At 39.5% G+C, this 17,961-nt stretch overlaps 1 protein-coding gene across 4 annotated transcripts in view; it reads left to right on the top strand.

Moving 5' to 3' along the window:
- The window catches only part of ZRANB3 (zinc finger RANBP2-type containing 3), a 368,725-nt gene that overhangs the window by 343,756 nt on the left and 7,008 nt on the right, over positions 1–17,961 (top strand). For 3 of the 4 annotated variants that reach the window (XM_053596787.1, XM_053596786.1, XM_053596789.1), the window contains 5 exons: positions 838–929; positions 5,266–5,367; positions 7,097–7,239; positions 14,300–14,410; positions 15,807–16,209. In XM_053596787.1, coding sequence (XP_053452762.1) covers positions 838–929; positions 5,266–5,367; positions 7,097–7,239; positions 14,300–14,410; positions 15,807–16,209 — 851 coding nt within the window. Of the gene's footprint in view, positions 1–837; positions 930–5,265; positions 5,368–7,096; positions 7,240–14,299; positions 14,416–15,806; positions 16,210–17,961 lie in introns of those variants that run through there. The other variant, XM_053596788.1, reaches the window with a different exon arrangement.

The following is a 17,961-nucleotide window of genomic DNA, read 5'->3' as shown; positions in this document are numbered from 1 at the left end:
ATCAGGCATAAAGTGGCCCTCAACTTAGCTGTAATTCTGCTGATAATCAAAATGGTGCCCATTCATGGCTCGGTGCCTGTACACAGTAGTTACAGCACCAGCCACATATACTGAAGCTGGCAAGTTCGAACCTGGCCTGGGCCAGCTTAAAAAAAAAGAAAAACAAGGACACTGCAACAAAAAAAAAAAATAGCCGAGCATTGTGGCTAGTGCCTGTAGTCCCAGCTACTTGGGAGGCTGAGGCAAGAGAATCACTTAAGCCCAAGAGTTTGATTTTGCTGTGAGCTTTGACGCCATGGCACTCTACCCAGGGCAACAACTTGAGACTCTGTCTCAAAAAAAAAAAAAAAAAATGAGGGCGGCGCCTGTGGCTCAAGGAGTAGGGCACCGGTCCCATATGCCAGAGGTGGCGGGTTCAAACCCAGCCCTGGCCAAAAAAATCACACACAAAAAATAAATAAATAAATAACAGTAAAAAAAAAAAAATGGTGCCCATTCAGTCTTAACTTAAATCCATCCAGCAAATGAGATAGTTTCTAAATTCCTTCAGGACCAGTAACAATGGTTGGTGACAAGTAATCCTTCCTGTGCCTAACTTGTGTTTTTTTTTCAGCTAATTCTGAGTCTGTTTCTTCTTTTACATTAGTAAAAATGTAAAGAACGGATTACCATACATTCATAAGCTGATATGCTCTTTAGGACCTACCACAGTAGTTTAATTTCAATACACATTCTTTGTCAAATATGTTGGTATTTTTGATATAGCTATTTCGTTATCCTAACCCACACAAGATTAAATAAGCTATTTTTGAGGTTCTCTTTTGTCTTCTTTATTAGAACACTTGAAAAGTTCAGATGCTTTGCCAGTGTATGACACCTTAATGTTCCGAGCAAGTAAAAACACTGACCGGATTCACCTCTATACTAAGGTAAGTATCATACAAATTCTGCAGCTTCAAACATAAAAATGACTTTCTTTTTTCATTTTTCAGTGGAAATATTTAATTTTACTGACAAGGAGATAAGCATCTAATAATTTTCTTGAAAGGTAATTCTAAATTCCTGTGTAAAATCTAAAGACAATTAGAGACAAAACAACATAGCGTTTAAGAACACAGACCTCAAGGCCAGGTGCCTCAGCTTAAATCTGTTACTGTGTAGTCTTGGGAATATTACCTAATTGCTCTGTGGGACAGTTTCTTCAGCTATAAAATGTGGAGAGGATCTGTTGCAAAGATAAATGAGCTGAGTCCTATGAAGCACTTAGCACACTGGCTAGCCAACACAAACTCACAATCTGCCTCCTGCACTGCTCATCTATAGCAACAGGAGCAACAGCATCTTTATAGAAGCCTAGACTTGCCTGTGTATATTGAGTGAATTCTTAGGAGCTTTTGCCACATGATTGCTGATTGCTTCTATAGCCTAGCTTAGCAGTGCCCAGACTTGTTTCGTTTGCTTTGCTTTGCTTTGCTTTTATTTTTTTAAGAGACAGGGTCTGTGTTGCCCAGGCTGGAGTGCAGTGGTGTGAACAAAGCTACTGTAATTTCAATCTCCTGGGATTAAGGAATCCTTCCACTTCAGTTTGTCAAGTGGCATACCACCAGGCCTGCTTAATTTCTTTTAAAGATGGAGATGGAATCTTGCTATGTTTCCCAGGCCAGGCTTGAACTCCTGGCCTCAAGCAATTCCCTTCCCTCTGCCTCAGCTGTCTTTTTTTTTTTTTTTTTGTAGAGACAGAGTCTCACTTTATGGCCCTCGGTAGAGTGCTGTGGCCTCACACGGCTCACAGCAACCTCCAACTTCTGGGCTTAAGCGATTCTCTTGCCTCAGCCTCCCAAGTAGCTGGGACTACAGGCGCCCGCCACAACGCCCGGCTATTTTTTTTTTTTTTTGGTTGCAGTTTGGCCGGGGCCGGGTTTGAACCCGCCACCCTTGTTATATAGGGCCGGCGCCCTAGCGACTGAGCCACAGGCGCCATCCTGCCTCAGCTTTCTAAAGTGCTGAGATTATAGGCATGAGCCTTTGTCCTGATCCCAAGGAACTTTTGTTTATATGGATTATATCTGTTGATATTTCTTTTTTTTTAATTAAAATGAAGTCTCTTAAAAATATTTATTCACTTAAAAGTAGCAATAATAAACCCATTGTATATAAATAACATTTTTATTAAAAATAATTATATTTTCTAAAAATAATTATATAAACCCATTATATATAAATATCATTTTTGTTAAAAATAATTATATTTTCTAAGGTAAAATATATTTAGTGAGAATATTATTATTATACATTTTTAGCAATTTTCTCCAAAGTGTTTTTTTGCTTGTTTGGTTTTTTTTTTTTTTTTTTGAGACAGAGTCTCACTATGTCACCCTATGTCACCCTCAGTGGAGTGCCCTGTTGTCACAGCTCATAGCAACCTCAAACTCTTGGGCTTAAGCGATTCTCTTGCCTCAGCCTCCTGAGTAGCTGGGACTACAGGCACCCACCACAACGCCCAGCTATTTTTTGTTGTAGTTGTCACTGTTGTTTGACAGGCCCAGGCCATGTTTGAACCCACCAGCCCTGGTGTACGTGGCCAGCGCCCTAGCAGCTGAGCTACAGGCCCAAGCCATCTCCAAAGTGTTAATAGAAGACAATGGGTTTCTCCTATCTGCCTCTTGATTCAGTTTGTTGATATATCATATCATGTAGTCATTGTAAAAACTTCCTCATATATTTGTGAAAGAATGAGAATGAAAAAGGCAAACAGTATCTTACAATTAATATAAAAACACTTCTGACTTGGTGGCACCTATGGAAGGATCTCAGCAATCTCATTGAGACTCTATAGCATAGGTTAACTAATACGAGTATGTGAGGAAAATTTTGCTAAGATTATGAATCTATTATTTGGTCTACAATTGTAAATTTCTAGTCTTTGTAAGTATAATAACATAATATTTATAACTTTTTAAACTCATGATTCATTTTATTGATATGTTAAAGATAATTTATATTAGAGATGACCATACTTTCAATTATAAGATTATCACTAGACTCCAGTGGTGAGCCGGACTGCAGAGAGCACAAATGACTCGTTTGTTCATCACAAGGCAGGTTTCAGTGCCTGAGCCACCCTCATCACCCATGGTGGAGGAGCTGTGGGCCATACTTCTTTCTGAGGCCGAAGAACACGGATTGGTCCCCAGAGGAGCTTGAAGCCAAAGGCAGAGCACACCACAGAAATTCAGAAGCCCTTAAACTCCTTAGGAGTTAAACTTTAAATACCTTAAATGTTTTTACTCTGTACAGTGAAACTTCTGTCCCCTGGATTATCTTATGAGTGTTTTATCCCTCTTGGGGTGGAAACTGCAAACTCCAGGTGGAGGGTTAAAACCATGCTTGCTGCCAAACCAAACCAGAGCAACAGCCTTGCTGAACTGTATTCTGGCTCTGCCACCCAGACTGAGTAGCATGGGCCACCACACCTTCTTGACATCTCTGTTAATGGTCTCAGATGTATTTTTATGACTGTTACCTATCACTGAATCAAAGAATGTTATCACTCAGTTAATTTTCTAAACCCAAAACTCTAAGCAGATAAAATGTTAACCTTTCCTTCCTCTTCACTTTAGAAAAGCTGAAGAAATCCAGAAGTAGAAATTTGAATAAAAATCCTTGTTCACTGCCTTAAAAAACACCCCTTAAAAGGAAGAGAAGTAACAGATATTTAGCATCCTGTGTTGTATTAAAACTATTCATTTCAGCCAAAATCTCAAGTCTAATTCAGGGTTTAGAATTATAATTATACATTTAAACTTTTAATCAGTATGTAAGGACTTTTGTGTGTTTTCCAAATATAGTGGGAGCTATAGCATTTCTTTTTGACTGAGAGAATTACAATATGAGTTCAACTATTATTCATTTAATAGACTTTTATATGAGTTCTTCTTCCCCTTACAAAAGAAATGCCTCTACTAATGTCTAACTGACTATTCCCCTCTATGTGGTTGCTTTTTTTTTTTTTTTTTTTTTGTAGAGACAGAGTCTCACTTTATGGCCCTCGGGTAGAGTGCCGTGGCCTCACACAGCTCACAGCAACCTCCAACTCCTAGGCTTAGGCGATTCTCCTGCCTCAGCCTCCCGAGTAGCTGGGACTACAGGCACCCGCCACAACGCCCGGCTATTTTTTGGTTGCAGTTTGGCCGGGGCTGGGTTTGAACCCGCCACCCTCGGCATATGGGGCCGGCGCCTTACTGACTGAGCCACAGGCGCTGCCCTATGTGGTTGCTTTTTATCCTTAAGATTTCAGAATATTGTGCAGCTGATCATTGGGACCTATATGCAGTTCCATTTACTCTCTAGGTGATACATTGGTGCTGTCCTCATGGGCTAATGTTGTGATGTTGCTTTGGGGGAGCAAATTTTTTTTTTTTCTTTTTTAAGACAGAGTCTCATTTTATCGCCCTTGGTAGAGTATCTTAGAATTGTCACAGCTCACAGCAACCTCCAACTCCTGGGCTTAGGCGATTCTCTTGCCTCAGCCTCCCCAGTAGCTGGGACTACAGGCGCTCGCCACAACGCCCGGCTATTTTTTGTTGCAGTTTGGCCGGGGCCAGGTTCAAACCCACCACTCTCCGTGTATGGGGCCGGCGCCTTACTCACTGAGCCACCAGGTGCCGCCCTAGGGGAGCAAATTTTAAAATAATATCTCTGGAATTGTTCTTTGTACCTTCTCCTTACTTCCGTGCTCTGTAACAGTGGACAGGTTACATGAACCCACTTGGCAAAGGTTATTCAGATTATTTCTTGATGCCCTCTTTGATGCTATACTTACATTGTGATTATGATGTTTATTTATACCTGTAGTATGATTATGATTTGGGTGTTAACATGCTACTGTTAACTTCTAGGATGTAACATTCTTCTATATTGATTTGCCAGTAGAGAAGAGTATGACAGAGTAGTAAACATTCCAGGCTGACGGCATGAGGCTCTGGTTAGGCATGGGCAGGGGAGGCATAGGGAGTGCAATAGAGAGCCTGCTTTCCCTTCCGGCTCACTGTCCTTCCAGGGATCCCTATTGGATGGACCCTTGTCTAGATAAACTGCAGTTTGTTTCTTAGGAGACTGAGCATATTATTCCATAATATAATTATTTTCTTTTAAAATTGTTAATAGTACCATCACTTCTCAGCCTTTTGGCTACGATCAAGTGTAAAATTATTACTAGTACCTCCACAAAAATGGATTAATAATGTCTCTGTAATCTATAATCAGGATGGAAAACAGATGAACTGTAATTTCATTCCTTTGGATATAAAATTAGACCTTTGGGAAGATTTACCAGCAAGCTTTCAGCTGAAACAAAATCGTTCATTGGTAAGGATAATTTTAGATAAAATAACTTTTTGGTTTTAAATAAAATTGTTTTAGTCATTTCAATGATCACTTTTAGTTTAGTGAAAAAGCACTGTGTGGACTGTTGCAGAGTCAGATGACTGGTTGCATTGTCATAAATCCAAGCAGTGTCTATTAATTATGCCAGTGCTAAGAATAAATACAAAACTGCTTCCTTGGCAAATGATCACACCTAGAGTTATTGTTTCTATCAGATAGAGTCATCCTCACATCATTTAATATCTCATTCACATGATTAGCAACTGTGATATTTGTATCTAACAGAATCACTTTTTATCTTTTTTTTTTTAGAGACAAGTCTCACTTTGTCGCCTTTGGTAGAGTGTAATGGCGTCACAGCTCACAGCAACCTCCAGCTCTTGGGCTTAGGCAGTTCTCTTGCCTCAGCCTCCCGAGTAGCTGGGACTACAGGCACCCGCCACAACACCCAGCTTTTTTTGTTGTTGTTGTTGTTGCAGTTTGGCGCGGCCAGGTTTGAACCTGCCACCCTCAGTATATTGGGCCTGCACCCTACTCACGGAGCCACAGGCGCCGCCCCACTTTTTATCTTTTAAGGTTAAGTTCTAACAATGACAAATTCTAACAGTAGGGATAATACCACTTTGGGTGATTCTTGATTCATTGTCAGAACCACCAGCATGCAGCTCCAGGCTAAGTACCTGCTAGGGAGGCCTTAATTCTGATCTGTGGCTGATATATCTTCACTGCTAAGAAGGGTGAGCATGTACAGGGACTGACCTAGCATGCAGTATACCATCTTTTACAATAAAATAGTGATTACTTTCTTACCATTTGGGTGAAAATGAAGCATTGCTTGTAGGTTGTCTGCACCTATCTTTTTTCTTTTTTCTTTTCTTTTTTTTTTTTTGAGATAGAGTCTCACTTTGTTGCCTTTGGTAGAATGCCGTGGCATCATAGCTCACAGCACCCTCGTACTCTTGGGCTCAAGTATCCTCTTGCCTTAGACTCCCAAGTAGCTGGGACTGCAGGCGCCCACCACAATGCCTAGTCATTTTTAAGTCCAAGATCTCGCTTTTGCTTAGGCTGGTCTCCAACTCCTGAGCTCAGGCAATCCACCCCCCTTGGCCTTCCAGAGTGTTAAGATTACAAGTGTGAGCCATGGGGCCCTGCTTGAACCTGCCTTAAAGGAAAAAGTAACAGTGGACTGTTTTGTTTGGTAAGATCTAATCCTGATTCTCAGGTTAATGGCCGGTTAGTTGAATATAATTGACTAGTAAGCAAGAGTAGCAGTAAGCCAAATAAAAATGTTCCAAATTTATGAATGGCTTGTTCGTGGTAAGTTAGGCATCATTTATGAAGTGATTCTCAGATCCTGCTCTATCATTCTGTCACCCAGTTTGGCCTTGAGCACTGCTGCAGTATGTGCTTCCACACCTCTGGTCTCAGCACATTATCACTCTCGGTCCTTATGTGTGATGAGGATATACACTATGTGTCCTAAAAGGTGCCTTTAGAGAATCTTTGGATTAAAAGAGATCTCTTAGAAATGGCTATACTTTACAATAAAGATACGAAAACTGCATCAAATTGAAGGAAACCTTTAAACTGTGGAATTCAAAAGCCTATATTGTGGATATAACAAAACATCAGTTTTCTGGTGTTGTAAATAGCCTCACTTTCAAAGGACAATGCCTGGTGAGCTGTTAACTATTATCTCATTTTCTGCCAGATTTTGAGGTTTATTCAAGAGTGGAATAGTCTAACTGCCATGAAGCAGAGGATAATCAGGAGAAGCGGGCAGCTGTTCTGTAGCCCATTTCTTGTTTTAGAAGAGATCGCAAAGCAACAAACCAAACCAAATTGCACCACAAGGTATGGATTGTCTTTCTTTTATTATTTTGTATTATACTGCTTTTCATGATTCTTTCTTTCTTTTTTTTAAGATATGGTCTCTCTCTGTTGCCTTGGCTGAAGTGTACTGCAGCCTTGAACTCCTAGACTCAAACGATCTACCTCAGTCTCCAAAGTAGCTAGAACTACAGATGTCTACCATCACATCGAGCTACTTTCTTTGTTTTTTGTTGAGACAAGGTCTTGCTATGTTGCCCAGGCTGGTCTTGAACTATTGGCCTCAAGGCATTATTTCTACATGAGATCTGTAGCTTCTTCTGGAACCACTCATTAAATCTGAATGAGCTAAGAGAAAATTATACATAAAATTACTGCTATATTATTTCCTAGCAATGTCTCATTAGATATTTAGTGAATTTGATCAAATCTGAAAAAGATCAGGTTCTCCAGCTCTTACTCACCATGAGTCCAACTCATACACAGAGGTCAGAGTCATGGATTGGTACAACCTGTGACCTGCCAAACCTGGAACACTTATTCATAACGGAAGACATTTCATACTTAGAACGTCAGAGCATGCATCTGGACCCCATCTGCCCCACTCCCCTGTGAGTGAGCATGTCATCATGTAGGAGGGGAGCTGGTTCTGTTTAAACACACTACCAACCAAGTAGTGGGCAGTAACCGTAATCATGTGTATGGCTGAAAATGAGCTAAAAGGATAGGTTAACTCTCAGGTCTTGGTGACTATTTTGCCTTTATTCTTACAGGTCCCTTTCTAATCCTTATATACTTAATTTCCTTCCTTGGCATCATAATCATCTTTGTCTTACTTAGGTATCCCCTTGTGTGATCTCAAATGCCCATCCTCTGCAGATGTTTTTCTTATCATGAAGCAAGGATTATCAAGAAAAGCAGTCAGCTCTCCTATAACCTAATTCTTGCTTTGGAAGAGATCACAAAGCAAGCCAAACAGCAGCATTGGCAGAGAAAGCCCATTGGCACTTTCTGTCTCCATACATCTGTGGTCTCTCTTTGTCCTCGATTCCATCAGTTTGTGGTCTCCATTCTCTAGCTTTTTCCATGCATATAATTGAGAAAATCTTACCACTAGTATGGGGGGGGGGGGTGGCTGTACATGGTTGATTAATAAATTATGTTAGTGCTCCACAGTAAAAGTATCTTTACTGTTTCAAAGTATGGCATATGCTACAGTTGTATAAAACTGGGAATGATACTTGTGGTAAATTTTTAAGGGTAAAAATAAATATCATAAAAGGGATAGAAGTTAGGTACAATGGCTCAGACCTGTAATCCAAACACTTTGGGAGTCCACAGCAAGAGGATCATTTGAGGTCAGAAGTTTAAGACCCACCTGAGCCAGAGCAAAATCCTGTCTCTAAAAAAATAGAAAAATTAGCTGGGTATGGTAGCGCATGCCTATAGTCTCAGCTATTTGGGAGGCTGAGGCTGGAGGATCACTTGAACCCAGGAGTGTGAGGTTTCAGTGAGCTATGACAATGCCACTGTACTCTAGCCTAGGAGACAGAACAAGACCTTGTCTTAATAAAAGGGGGAATAGAAATACAAATACATAGGCTGGACTTGGTGGCTCACACCTGTAATCCCAGGATTTGGGAGGTCAAAGTGGGTAGATTGCCTGAGCTCATGAGTTCAAGACAAGCCTGAGCAAGACTGAGACCCCATCTCTAAAAAATAGCTGGGTATTGTGGCAGGCCCTGTTGTCCCAGCTACTTGGAAGGCTGAAACAAGAAAATCACTTGAACCCAAGAGTTTGAGGTTGCTATGAGCTAAGACGCCACGGCATTCTACCAAGGGTGACAAAGTGAGACTCTATCTCAAAAAAAAAAAAAAAAAGAAAGAAAGAAAGAAATACAAATATGTAATGTCTAGGATACCTTAGAAACTCTTACTAGACTTTGCTCTAGGATAGTGGTTCTCAATAGGGGCAAAATTGCCCCTGAAGGTTGAAGTGTCTGAAGGCATCTTAGATCGTCACAACTGAGAAATTCAACTAGGGAGCAGGTACTGAGTAAAGCCCAGGATGATGCTGAAAATTTGACTGGGAACAGGTCTGTACCCTGAACAAAGAATTATCTTTTATAGTACCACTGTTGAGGAATCTTTCTCTAGTCTAGGGTATAAGATTAGGGGATTTGTGAAAGTAGTAGGGACTTTATATTAATACTTTATGCCAGGATTACAAACTTCTATGATTAAAAACAACACAGGAACCTGGAGGGAATGAATGAGGTTAAGTATAAAACTTGCAAAGGATGGAGGATGAGGTAGCGGTAAGGCAAATTGAAAAGTTTGGAACCCTTCAGAAGTCACTTAAATTCAGATTTAAAAATAAAATACTACAGGCCAGGCACAGTGGCTCACGCCTGTAATCCTAGCACTCTGGGAGGCCTAGGCAGGGAGATTGCCTGAACTCACAGGTTCAAGACCAACCTGAGCAAGAACAAGACCTCATCTCTAAAAATAGCCAAGCATTGTGGCAGTTGCCTGTAATCCCAGCTACCTATTTAGCAGAGCCATGAAATGAAACCTATGTACCTGTGAGGTAGGCACTATCAAGAAGCACTTGCTGTACAACATTGGTTCTCAACCTTCCTAATGCTACAACCCTTTAATACAGTTCCTCATGTTGTGGTGACTCCCAACCATAAAATTATTTTCGTTGCTACTTCATAACTATAATTTTGCAACTGTTATGAATCGTAATGTAAATATCTGGTATGCAGGATGTATTTTCATTGTTATAAAGGGGTCACGACCCACAGGTTGAGAACCGCTGCTGTAGAACAAACTTTAAAAGATGAAGACTGAAAACAATCAGAGACTGTTAATCAGAGACTGGTTAGATATATGGTTTATCCAAATAATGGAATAACATGGAACCATTAAAATGAATAGGGAAGTTCTATGTATCCAAAAATAGAAAGATCTCTGAGAGGTATGTTTAGGTAAGAAGAGTAGGGAGGAGATTAGTGTATATGCAATGCTATCATTTCTTTCTTTTTTTTTTTTTGAGATAGAGTCTCACCATGTCACCCTCAGTAGAGTGCTGTGGCAGTAATTCTCAATAGTGTGTCTGTAAAAGCAGGTATGAAAGATGGGCTAGAATGACAGCATTGATTGGAAGTGTGTATGAGGTCAAGTTAGACATTGGCTCCCTTTCCCTTCCACTGTCTTGTCAGTTTCCTTTCTAGAGAAACTGAACCAGGAGCCTCCAGACTTGGAAACTTCAGGTTCAGTGGAGATAAAGAGAGAAGCACAATATTAAAAACTGAAACTCCCAGAACTTTTTCTTTGTTCAGCCTTCAGAATGCCAGCTGCCACATTTTACTTCCTAGGCAGGAGGTTATAGGATTTCTCTTTAAACTATTAAATATACCCTATGAATACATATAACTATTATGTAGCTATGATAATTAAAAATTTTTTAAAAACTGAATTGGACTCAGCACCCGTAGCTCAGTGGTTAGTACTAAATAATAATGACAACTACAACAAAAAATTAACCAGGCATTGTAATGCGTGCCTGTTGTCCCAGCTACTTGGGAACCTAAGGCAGGAGAATCACTTAAGCCCAAGAGTTTGAGGTTGCTGTGAGCTGTGACGCCATGGCACTCTACTGAGGGTGACATAGTGAGACTCTGTCTCAAATAAATAAATAAATAAATAAATAAAAATTTAATTGCTAAAAGAAAAAGATACATCGATACTGACTTTGGGGAGTCCCTCCAAAGCAATGGTAAGGTCTCCATCCAGATTATCCTCTAGTGATGCCTACCAGTTTTCAGGCCCCATCCAAGCTCAGAACTTGCAGTCAGTTTTTTATTTAGCTCACTCCTTGCTTTGAATGGAAGCCAAGATCACCAGCCATTGGTTACTGAATGAGTTCCACTTCTCAGACGCAGGCCTAACTCGGCTGGAGCCCCATCATGCTTAGGATGCCAGTTATTTAATCACTAGCCACTGCTGATCTCCAAAGCAGATCAGCAACCCAGAGCCCAAGATGGTGTTCATTGATGTGTGCCACTTTCCAACACACGCTTTTTTCACACAAATCCCCATTTTCCATTCCCATCCTCCCATCCCTATCCATTGGATTTATCATAATCCTTTTGAGAGTCTGTACACTTATGTGAAATTCCTAGCAAACCTCTTTGGAAAGTTAAATATTGGTAACTTGCAACTAGGTTTGAAAGATGTCAACTCCCTTCTTTGGAGTTGATTGATCTGTTTCTTGTGGTTTCCAAAAATTTATGCTTAAACCTCTTATAGGAAAGCAAAAGGTTATTTTTAGTTTCTAAATCTCTGACTAGATTTCTGAGCATCTTTTAAAGTTACTGAATTAAGTTTCTAAGCTTTTAAACATTGTATAATACCTGAGGCAAGGCTTAATATCCCATTGCTCCTCAAAGCTAGGGAGCATTCGAGTTCATTTAGAGCCCACAGAAATACTTAAGCAAAATGTTTTTTCAAGGGAATAAAATTATTGAAGAAATTGTTGAGGAGTAAGTAGAAGGAAGTTTAGGAAATAATGGGGGAAAATTAAAGAACTCTAAAAGAATTCACTATTATTTAACTTTTTTTGCTTTAAGAAAAACACACAAATGGAAATGCAAACATATAAAAAGATATTCACCTTTCGTTTTAATAAGAGAAATGCAAATTTAATTCTGAGATACTATCACTATTAGCAGATTTTTTTTTTAAGACATTGTGCTAGTAAAAGTGTGAAGAAATAGATGCTCTCATCCATTGCTAGTGGAGAGCTACACTAGTGCAACTTTAAAAGACAGGAATTTATCAAAATCTACCCAGATTTAAAGCACCCAAGACCTTTGACACAGGAATTCTACTTCTGGAAATTTATTCTACATATACTTTTTGTGTAGGAAATATCATGTATAAGGATATCTATTTCAGCATTGTTTCTGATAACAAAGACTGAAAACAATCAGAGACTGTTAATCAGAGACTGGTTGGATGTATGGTTTATCCAAATAATGGAATAACATGGAACCATTAAAATGAATAGGGAAGTTCTATGTATCCAAAAATAGAAAGATCTCTGAGAGGTATGTTTAGGTAAGAAGAGTAGGGAGGAGATTAGTGTATATGCAATGCTATCATTTCTTTCTTTCTTTCTTTCTTTTTTTTTTTTTTGAGATAGAGTCTCACCATGTCACCCTCAGTAGAGTGCTGTGGCATCACAGCTCACAGCAACCTCAAACTCTTGGGCTTAAGCATTTCTCTTGCTTCAGCCTCCCAAGTAGCTGGAATTACCGGCACTTGCCGAAACACCCGGCTGTTTTTTGTTGCAGTTGTCATTGTTGTTTAGCTGGCCCGGGCTGGGTTCAAAGCCTTAGTGCATGTGGCTGGTGCCATAACCACCGTGCTACAAGCGCCAAGCCGCTATCATTTATTTCTAAAAATAGTATAATAGGAGTGAATGCTAATAGATGTATTATTATTTTTGAGGGTGATAAAAGTGTTCTGGAATTAGTGGTGATGGTTGCACAACCTTGTGAATATATTAAAATGCATTGAATTATAAAGTTTAAATTAGTGAATTTTGTGGTATATGAATTACATGTCAATACGAATGTAAAAATAAATGAAATATATACACCTATACCCAGAAAAAAATAAACTGTTTCTAATAGGCTATATAAAAAACTAGCAACAGAGGTAGCTTGTGGGGAGAGACAAAAGAGGAATGGGAATGGGAGGGAAACTAACTCTTCACCATAGATGCTGTTGTTTGCCTTTTGAATTTGGAACTATCTGCATGTATTACCTAATCAAATTAATAAAATATCTTATAAAAAGAAGGAAATCTCTTTATGATTAAATGTACCGTAATAACATAGAAGCAATAAATTTAAAAAAATATGGGCAGCGCCTGTGGCTCAGTGAGTAGGGCGCCAGCCCCATATGCCGAGGGTGGCAGGTTCAAACCCAGCCCTGGCCAAACTGCAACAACAAAAAAAAAATAGCCGGGTGTTGTGGCGGGCGCCTGTAGTCCCAGCTGCTCGGGAGGCTGAGGCAAGAGAATCGCGTAAGCCCAAGAGTTAGAGGTTGCTGTGAGCTGTGTGACGCCACGGCACTCTACCCGAGGGCAGTACAGTGAGACTCTGTCTCTACCAAAAAAAAAAATAAAAAATAAAAAAATAACATAGAAGCATATTTTACCTGCAATTGTACAATTTCATTTTGATTGTACTTTAATTTTAATGTCAAGCTATCAAATGAAGAAATACTCAGAAATATGAAGAAACTCATATTTAATTCCAAAACAGCTACAACGGGTGTAAACTATGAGAGAGATAGGCCAATTAATTAGAATTAATTAGGAATTAATTGGATACTTATATTTTACCACTTAAATTCCCCCGTCACCTTTAAATGTAATAACTTTCCTCTTTACTCCCAGTCCCTAAACCATCATATGGCATTGTTAGTGTGGTGTAAGAGGTTCTCAGTCCCACATCAAGTGTGGCTTTCTTTCAGTGAATGATTCCATAAACCCTGTATAGGCTTATAATAATGGGAACAACCTTGAGATTAGAGAAGATGTGATTGAACCTGGTTATCTGAAAAGAGAATCACTTCACCCAAATAAACTGATGCACTATTATAACTGATGAAGGTGATTTCAAGAGTGCTAAAAATGTAGTTGGCGATTTTCTACACAGTTTCCTTAAGATTGTCAGTTGTGCATGTATTTGATAATTTCTTATTCTTATACCTACAGCTTTCTTCTCCTAAATGAAAATTGGTCCAAAGGATATTGAGCAACTCTTGAATTTCTTAGAAAAATAGATCTTGAAAAATCTAATTTGGAACAAGAAGATATATTTTCCATGTAATATATACCAATGTAAAGGCAGAAAATTCTATTTTCTAACTTTAGTATTATCACAATAGAATCATGTCTTGCTTTTTCTCCTATTGCTTTTGCAAGGAGCAATGAAAGTGAACATGAAATAGAGAAACTCTTATATGAGAGAGAGGGGATCTATTCAATATGTTATTATTTTAGATACATAACTAAAGAAGATGTTGCTGTAGCCTCAACGGACAAGGTGAAGAATGCTGGGGGCCATCTTCGTCTTATCACAAAGGAGTCCAGGCCACGAGATCATTTCACAAAGTAAGGTTCTCCTGCTACTAGGGCACAGTAGTACATGCGTATGTACTAAGACTACTCCTTTAAATTTATGTATTAATTTTTATAATAATGTCTCACCTGTGTATGGCCATATTGGAGGTTAAGAGCAAAGAGCATTCACTATATGGTAGCTGTTTAGTCTTCCAAGCAGCCCTTTGAGGCACACGATGCTCTCAATCTTAGAAATTAGAGATAAGGAAGGAACTAAGTGACCTGCTGGCTTAATGAAGTGTGTGACTCTAGCAGGGTTGCCACCAATCTATACTTGGGGGCTCGGCACCCATAGCTCATTGGTTAGGGCGTCAACCACATGTACCAGGGCTGGTGAGTTCGAACCCAGCCTGGGCCTCCTAAACAAATAAATAACAACAACAACAAATAATAGGTGGGCGTAGGGCCGTGCCTGTGGCTCAGTGAGTGGGGCACCGGCCCCATATGCCGAGGGTGGCGGGTTGAGACCCAGCCCCAGCCAAACTGCAACAAAAAAAAAATAATAGGTGGGCGTTTTAGCAGGTGCCTGTAGTCCCAGCTACTTGGGAGGCTGAGACAAGAGAATCACTTGAACCTAAGAGTTTGAGGTTGCTGTGAGCTGTGACGTCACCATACTCTACAGAGGGCGACCAAGTAAGATTCTGTCTCAATTTAAAAAAAAAATCTTTACTTGGGGTTTTATATTAACCTGTCCTTTCCCAGCGTAAGAACCAAGAAACCTACTCTAGGGTTTAGTGGGAGATGCCAGGAAACCTGAGGTCAAGTCTCAGCTCTGATCCCCAGTTTTGAGCTCTTTCTATCATAAGAAATCTTTTAATATTTCTAACAAATAGCCATAGAAAACAAGCAAAGTAGCTGTTAACTACTTTCCCTGCAAGACTTGTCAACATAACCATGTAGTGTAAGATTTTCTTTTGTTCTAAACAAATTGAGCACATATCCTGTAATGTTTGGTCTCTAATTTTAATTCATTCAGCTCTGAGTTTACCTGTAGGAGACACAACATTGAGGAAGTCTTTTGTTAGCGCCTGCGCTCTGTCAATCTGTGGCTGTAAAGACTCCCTGTTCCCTGTTAGCCAACAGAGGCTGGAGGAGAGTGGTCCAGATGTCTCAAAATCTGATTGTTTAACATGAAAGCATCTAAATTTCCATGAGAGACAGCATATTTGTATTATAATTAATTCCTTTAACTACTTTTCTTTATTGACATGTAATATAGAGTGTTGACTATAGCTATTTCATTTCTATACTGTGATCTGTGTTTACTATTTATCAATACAGAAACTTTGATGGCCTTTTTTTGAAGCAATGGCTATTAATTTTAGAGTAATAGAATTTTAGAATGATCATTCATTAGTTACCTATTCAATGTTTTGTTCAATTATAGAAAGTTTTTTGAAGATGGAGCCTGTGTCCCATTTCTAAATCCCTGCATAGCCCAAGCTGATCTCACTGTGAAGCCTTTCTCATCCAAAGGCTATTTGCAAGCTATGGATAATGAAGGAAATCCACTTTGCCTTTGCTGTCAGCAACCCTCTTGCCAAACCAAGAAAGCATATAAAGCGAATGCTTGGGATTCACGGTTTTGCTCTCTGAAATGTCAGGAGGAGTTTTGGATTCAATCTAATAACAGTTACCTGCGAGCCAAAGTATTTGAAACTGAACGTGGGGTATGTCAGCTCTGTAAGTTGAATGCACAGGAACTCTTTTTACGTATGAGAGATGCCCCTATAAGTCAGAGGAAGAATCTTCTGGATGCTACCTGGACTACAAAGCTCCCATTAGAACAGGTAAATTACAATCATATGATAGGTAAAAGGCAGCATTGTACTGAATGATGAATATTGATTCACTAACTTTATTTTTTTTAACTTTTTAACATGGTAATTTTCAAATATATGTATGTGTGCAAAAGTAGAGAAAATAGGGCAGCGCCTGTGGCTCAAGGAGTAGGACACTGGCTCCGTATACCTGGAGGTAGCAGGTTCAAACCCAGCCCTGGCCAAAAACTGAAAAAAAAAGTAGAGAAAATAATGAACCCGTATACCCATCACCCAGTTTTAACATTTTTCATCTTTTAGCTATTTGTTTTCATTTGTCCTTTGACTCATTTCATATTCTCTCCTAGAAATTTTTTTTTTAATTTCAGATAATGTAAGTGTACATACAATTAGGTTACACTGATTGCGTTTGTTAGGTAAAGTCCAAGTTGTGGCTGAGCCCTTCACCCAAGAGGTGTGCCGTATACCCCTACATGATGCCTATTGGGTTAAGAGCTTATCAAGTCCCCTTACCCCCTTCTTGAACTTAATTGTATTTTTCTCTCACATGGGTATGCAGTTGTTCATTAGCTGGTTTCATATTAGTATTGAGTACATTGGATGCTTGCTCTACCATTTTTGTAATACTTTGCTTAGGAGGTTGTTCTCTAAATCCTTCCAGGTAAATACAAAAAAAATGTAAAGTCTCCATCTTAATTTATGCTGAATAGTATTCCATGGTATACATATACAATAGTTTATTTATCCTATAGGCTAAAAGCCTATATGCTCTGTGCTCAAGCTGCCTGAGAAAAGCAGTTTCAATTTCTCACTGACAAAAAGGTTTCGTTGCAGGCCTGGCTGCCTCGGTAAACAGAGTTGCTAAGCCTGAGGCGTGGAGTTAGAAGCCCAACCTCAGTGACACAACTACATGGCTGTTAAGCCCAGGGGCTTTGTAGCAGAAAACTCTACTCCCAGAGATACAGCCCAGAGGCTGATGCATGCAAGTCATGTAATCAATAAGCTGAATGGCCTCCAGACCATGGTTAAGAGAGATACTAAGTTTCTGCCCCTCAGGTCGTTATGGGTTTCCAGAGATTTAAGAGAACAATCTACTCTTTCTTTATTGTGGTCTTGTGACTTATAGGCTCATGAGCAAAGCAGCTGACGTATGTCTCATGTGATAGTTATTTTTGGGTTAGAAAAATGTATATCAGTTAATCAGTAGATTGGCAAGCACCAAGAAAAGGTTAATCAAGTTTTACAATATATCATGTAAAGTGCTTTGTGATCAACAGTGTGTGCGTGACTAGCTGGCTATTTAAGCTGGCTGGAAATAAAGAATATCGCTACTTGCCACTATGAGCTTGTAGCCATTTCTTGCTTTCATACCATTTCAGTAGCGGGCCTACACCTATGACGACAGCCACCCCATAATCCCTCATGCAACATTATCCATTCATGAGTTGATGGGCACTTGGGTTATTTTTAAAGACAAAATTCATATTCCAGACATTTCATTTTTATCTTAAATACTTTCATTATATGTTTCTTTTTCTTTTTTTTTTCCAGAGTCTCACTATGTCACCCTTGATAGAGTGCTGTGGTGTCACAGCTCATAGCAACCTCAAACTCTAGGGCTTAAGCCTCTTTCTCTCTCCTCAGCCTCCCAAGTATCTGGGACTACAGGTGCCCACCAAAACACCTGGCTATTTTTTTTTTTTTTTGTAGTTGTCATTGTTATTTGGCAGGCCCAGGCCGGGTTCAAACCTGCCAGCCCTG

Source organism: Nycticebus coucang, chromosome 7, assembly GCF_027406575.1.
Source record: "Nycticebus coucang isolate mNycCou1 chromosome 7, mNycCou1.pri, whole genome shotgun sequence".
NCBI classification, from domain to species: domain Eukaryota; kingdom Metazoa; phylum Chordata; class Mammalia; order Primates; family Lorisidae; genus Nycticebus; species Nycticebus coucang.
The sequence above is the reverse complement of the archived record's forward strand: the minus strand, read 5'-3'. Positions and strand labels throughout refer to the sequence as shown.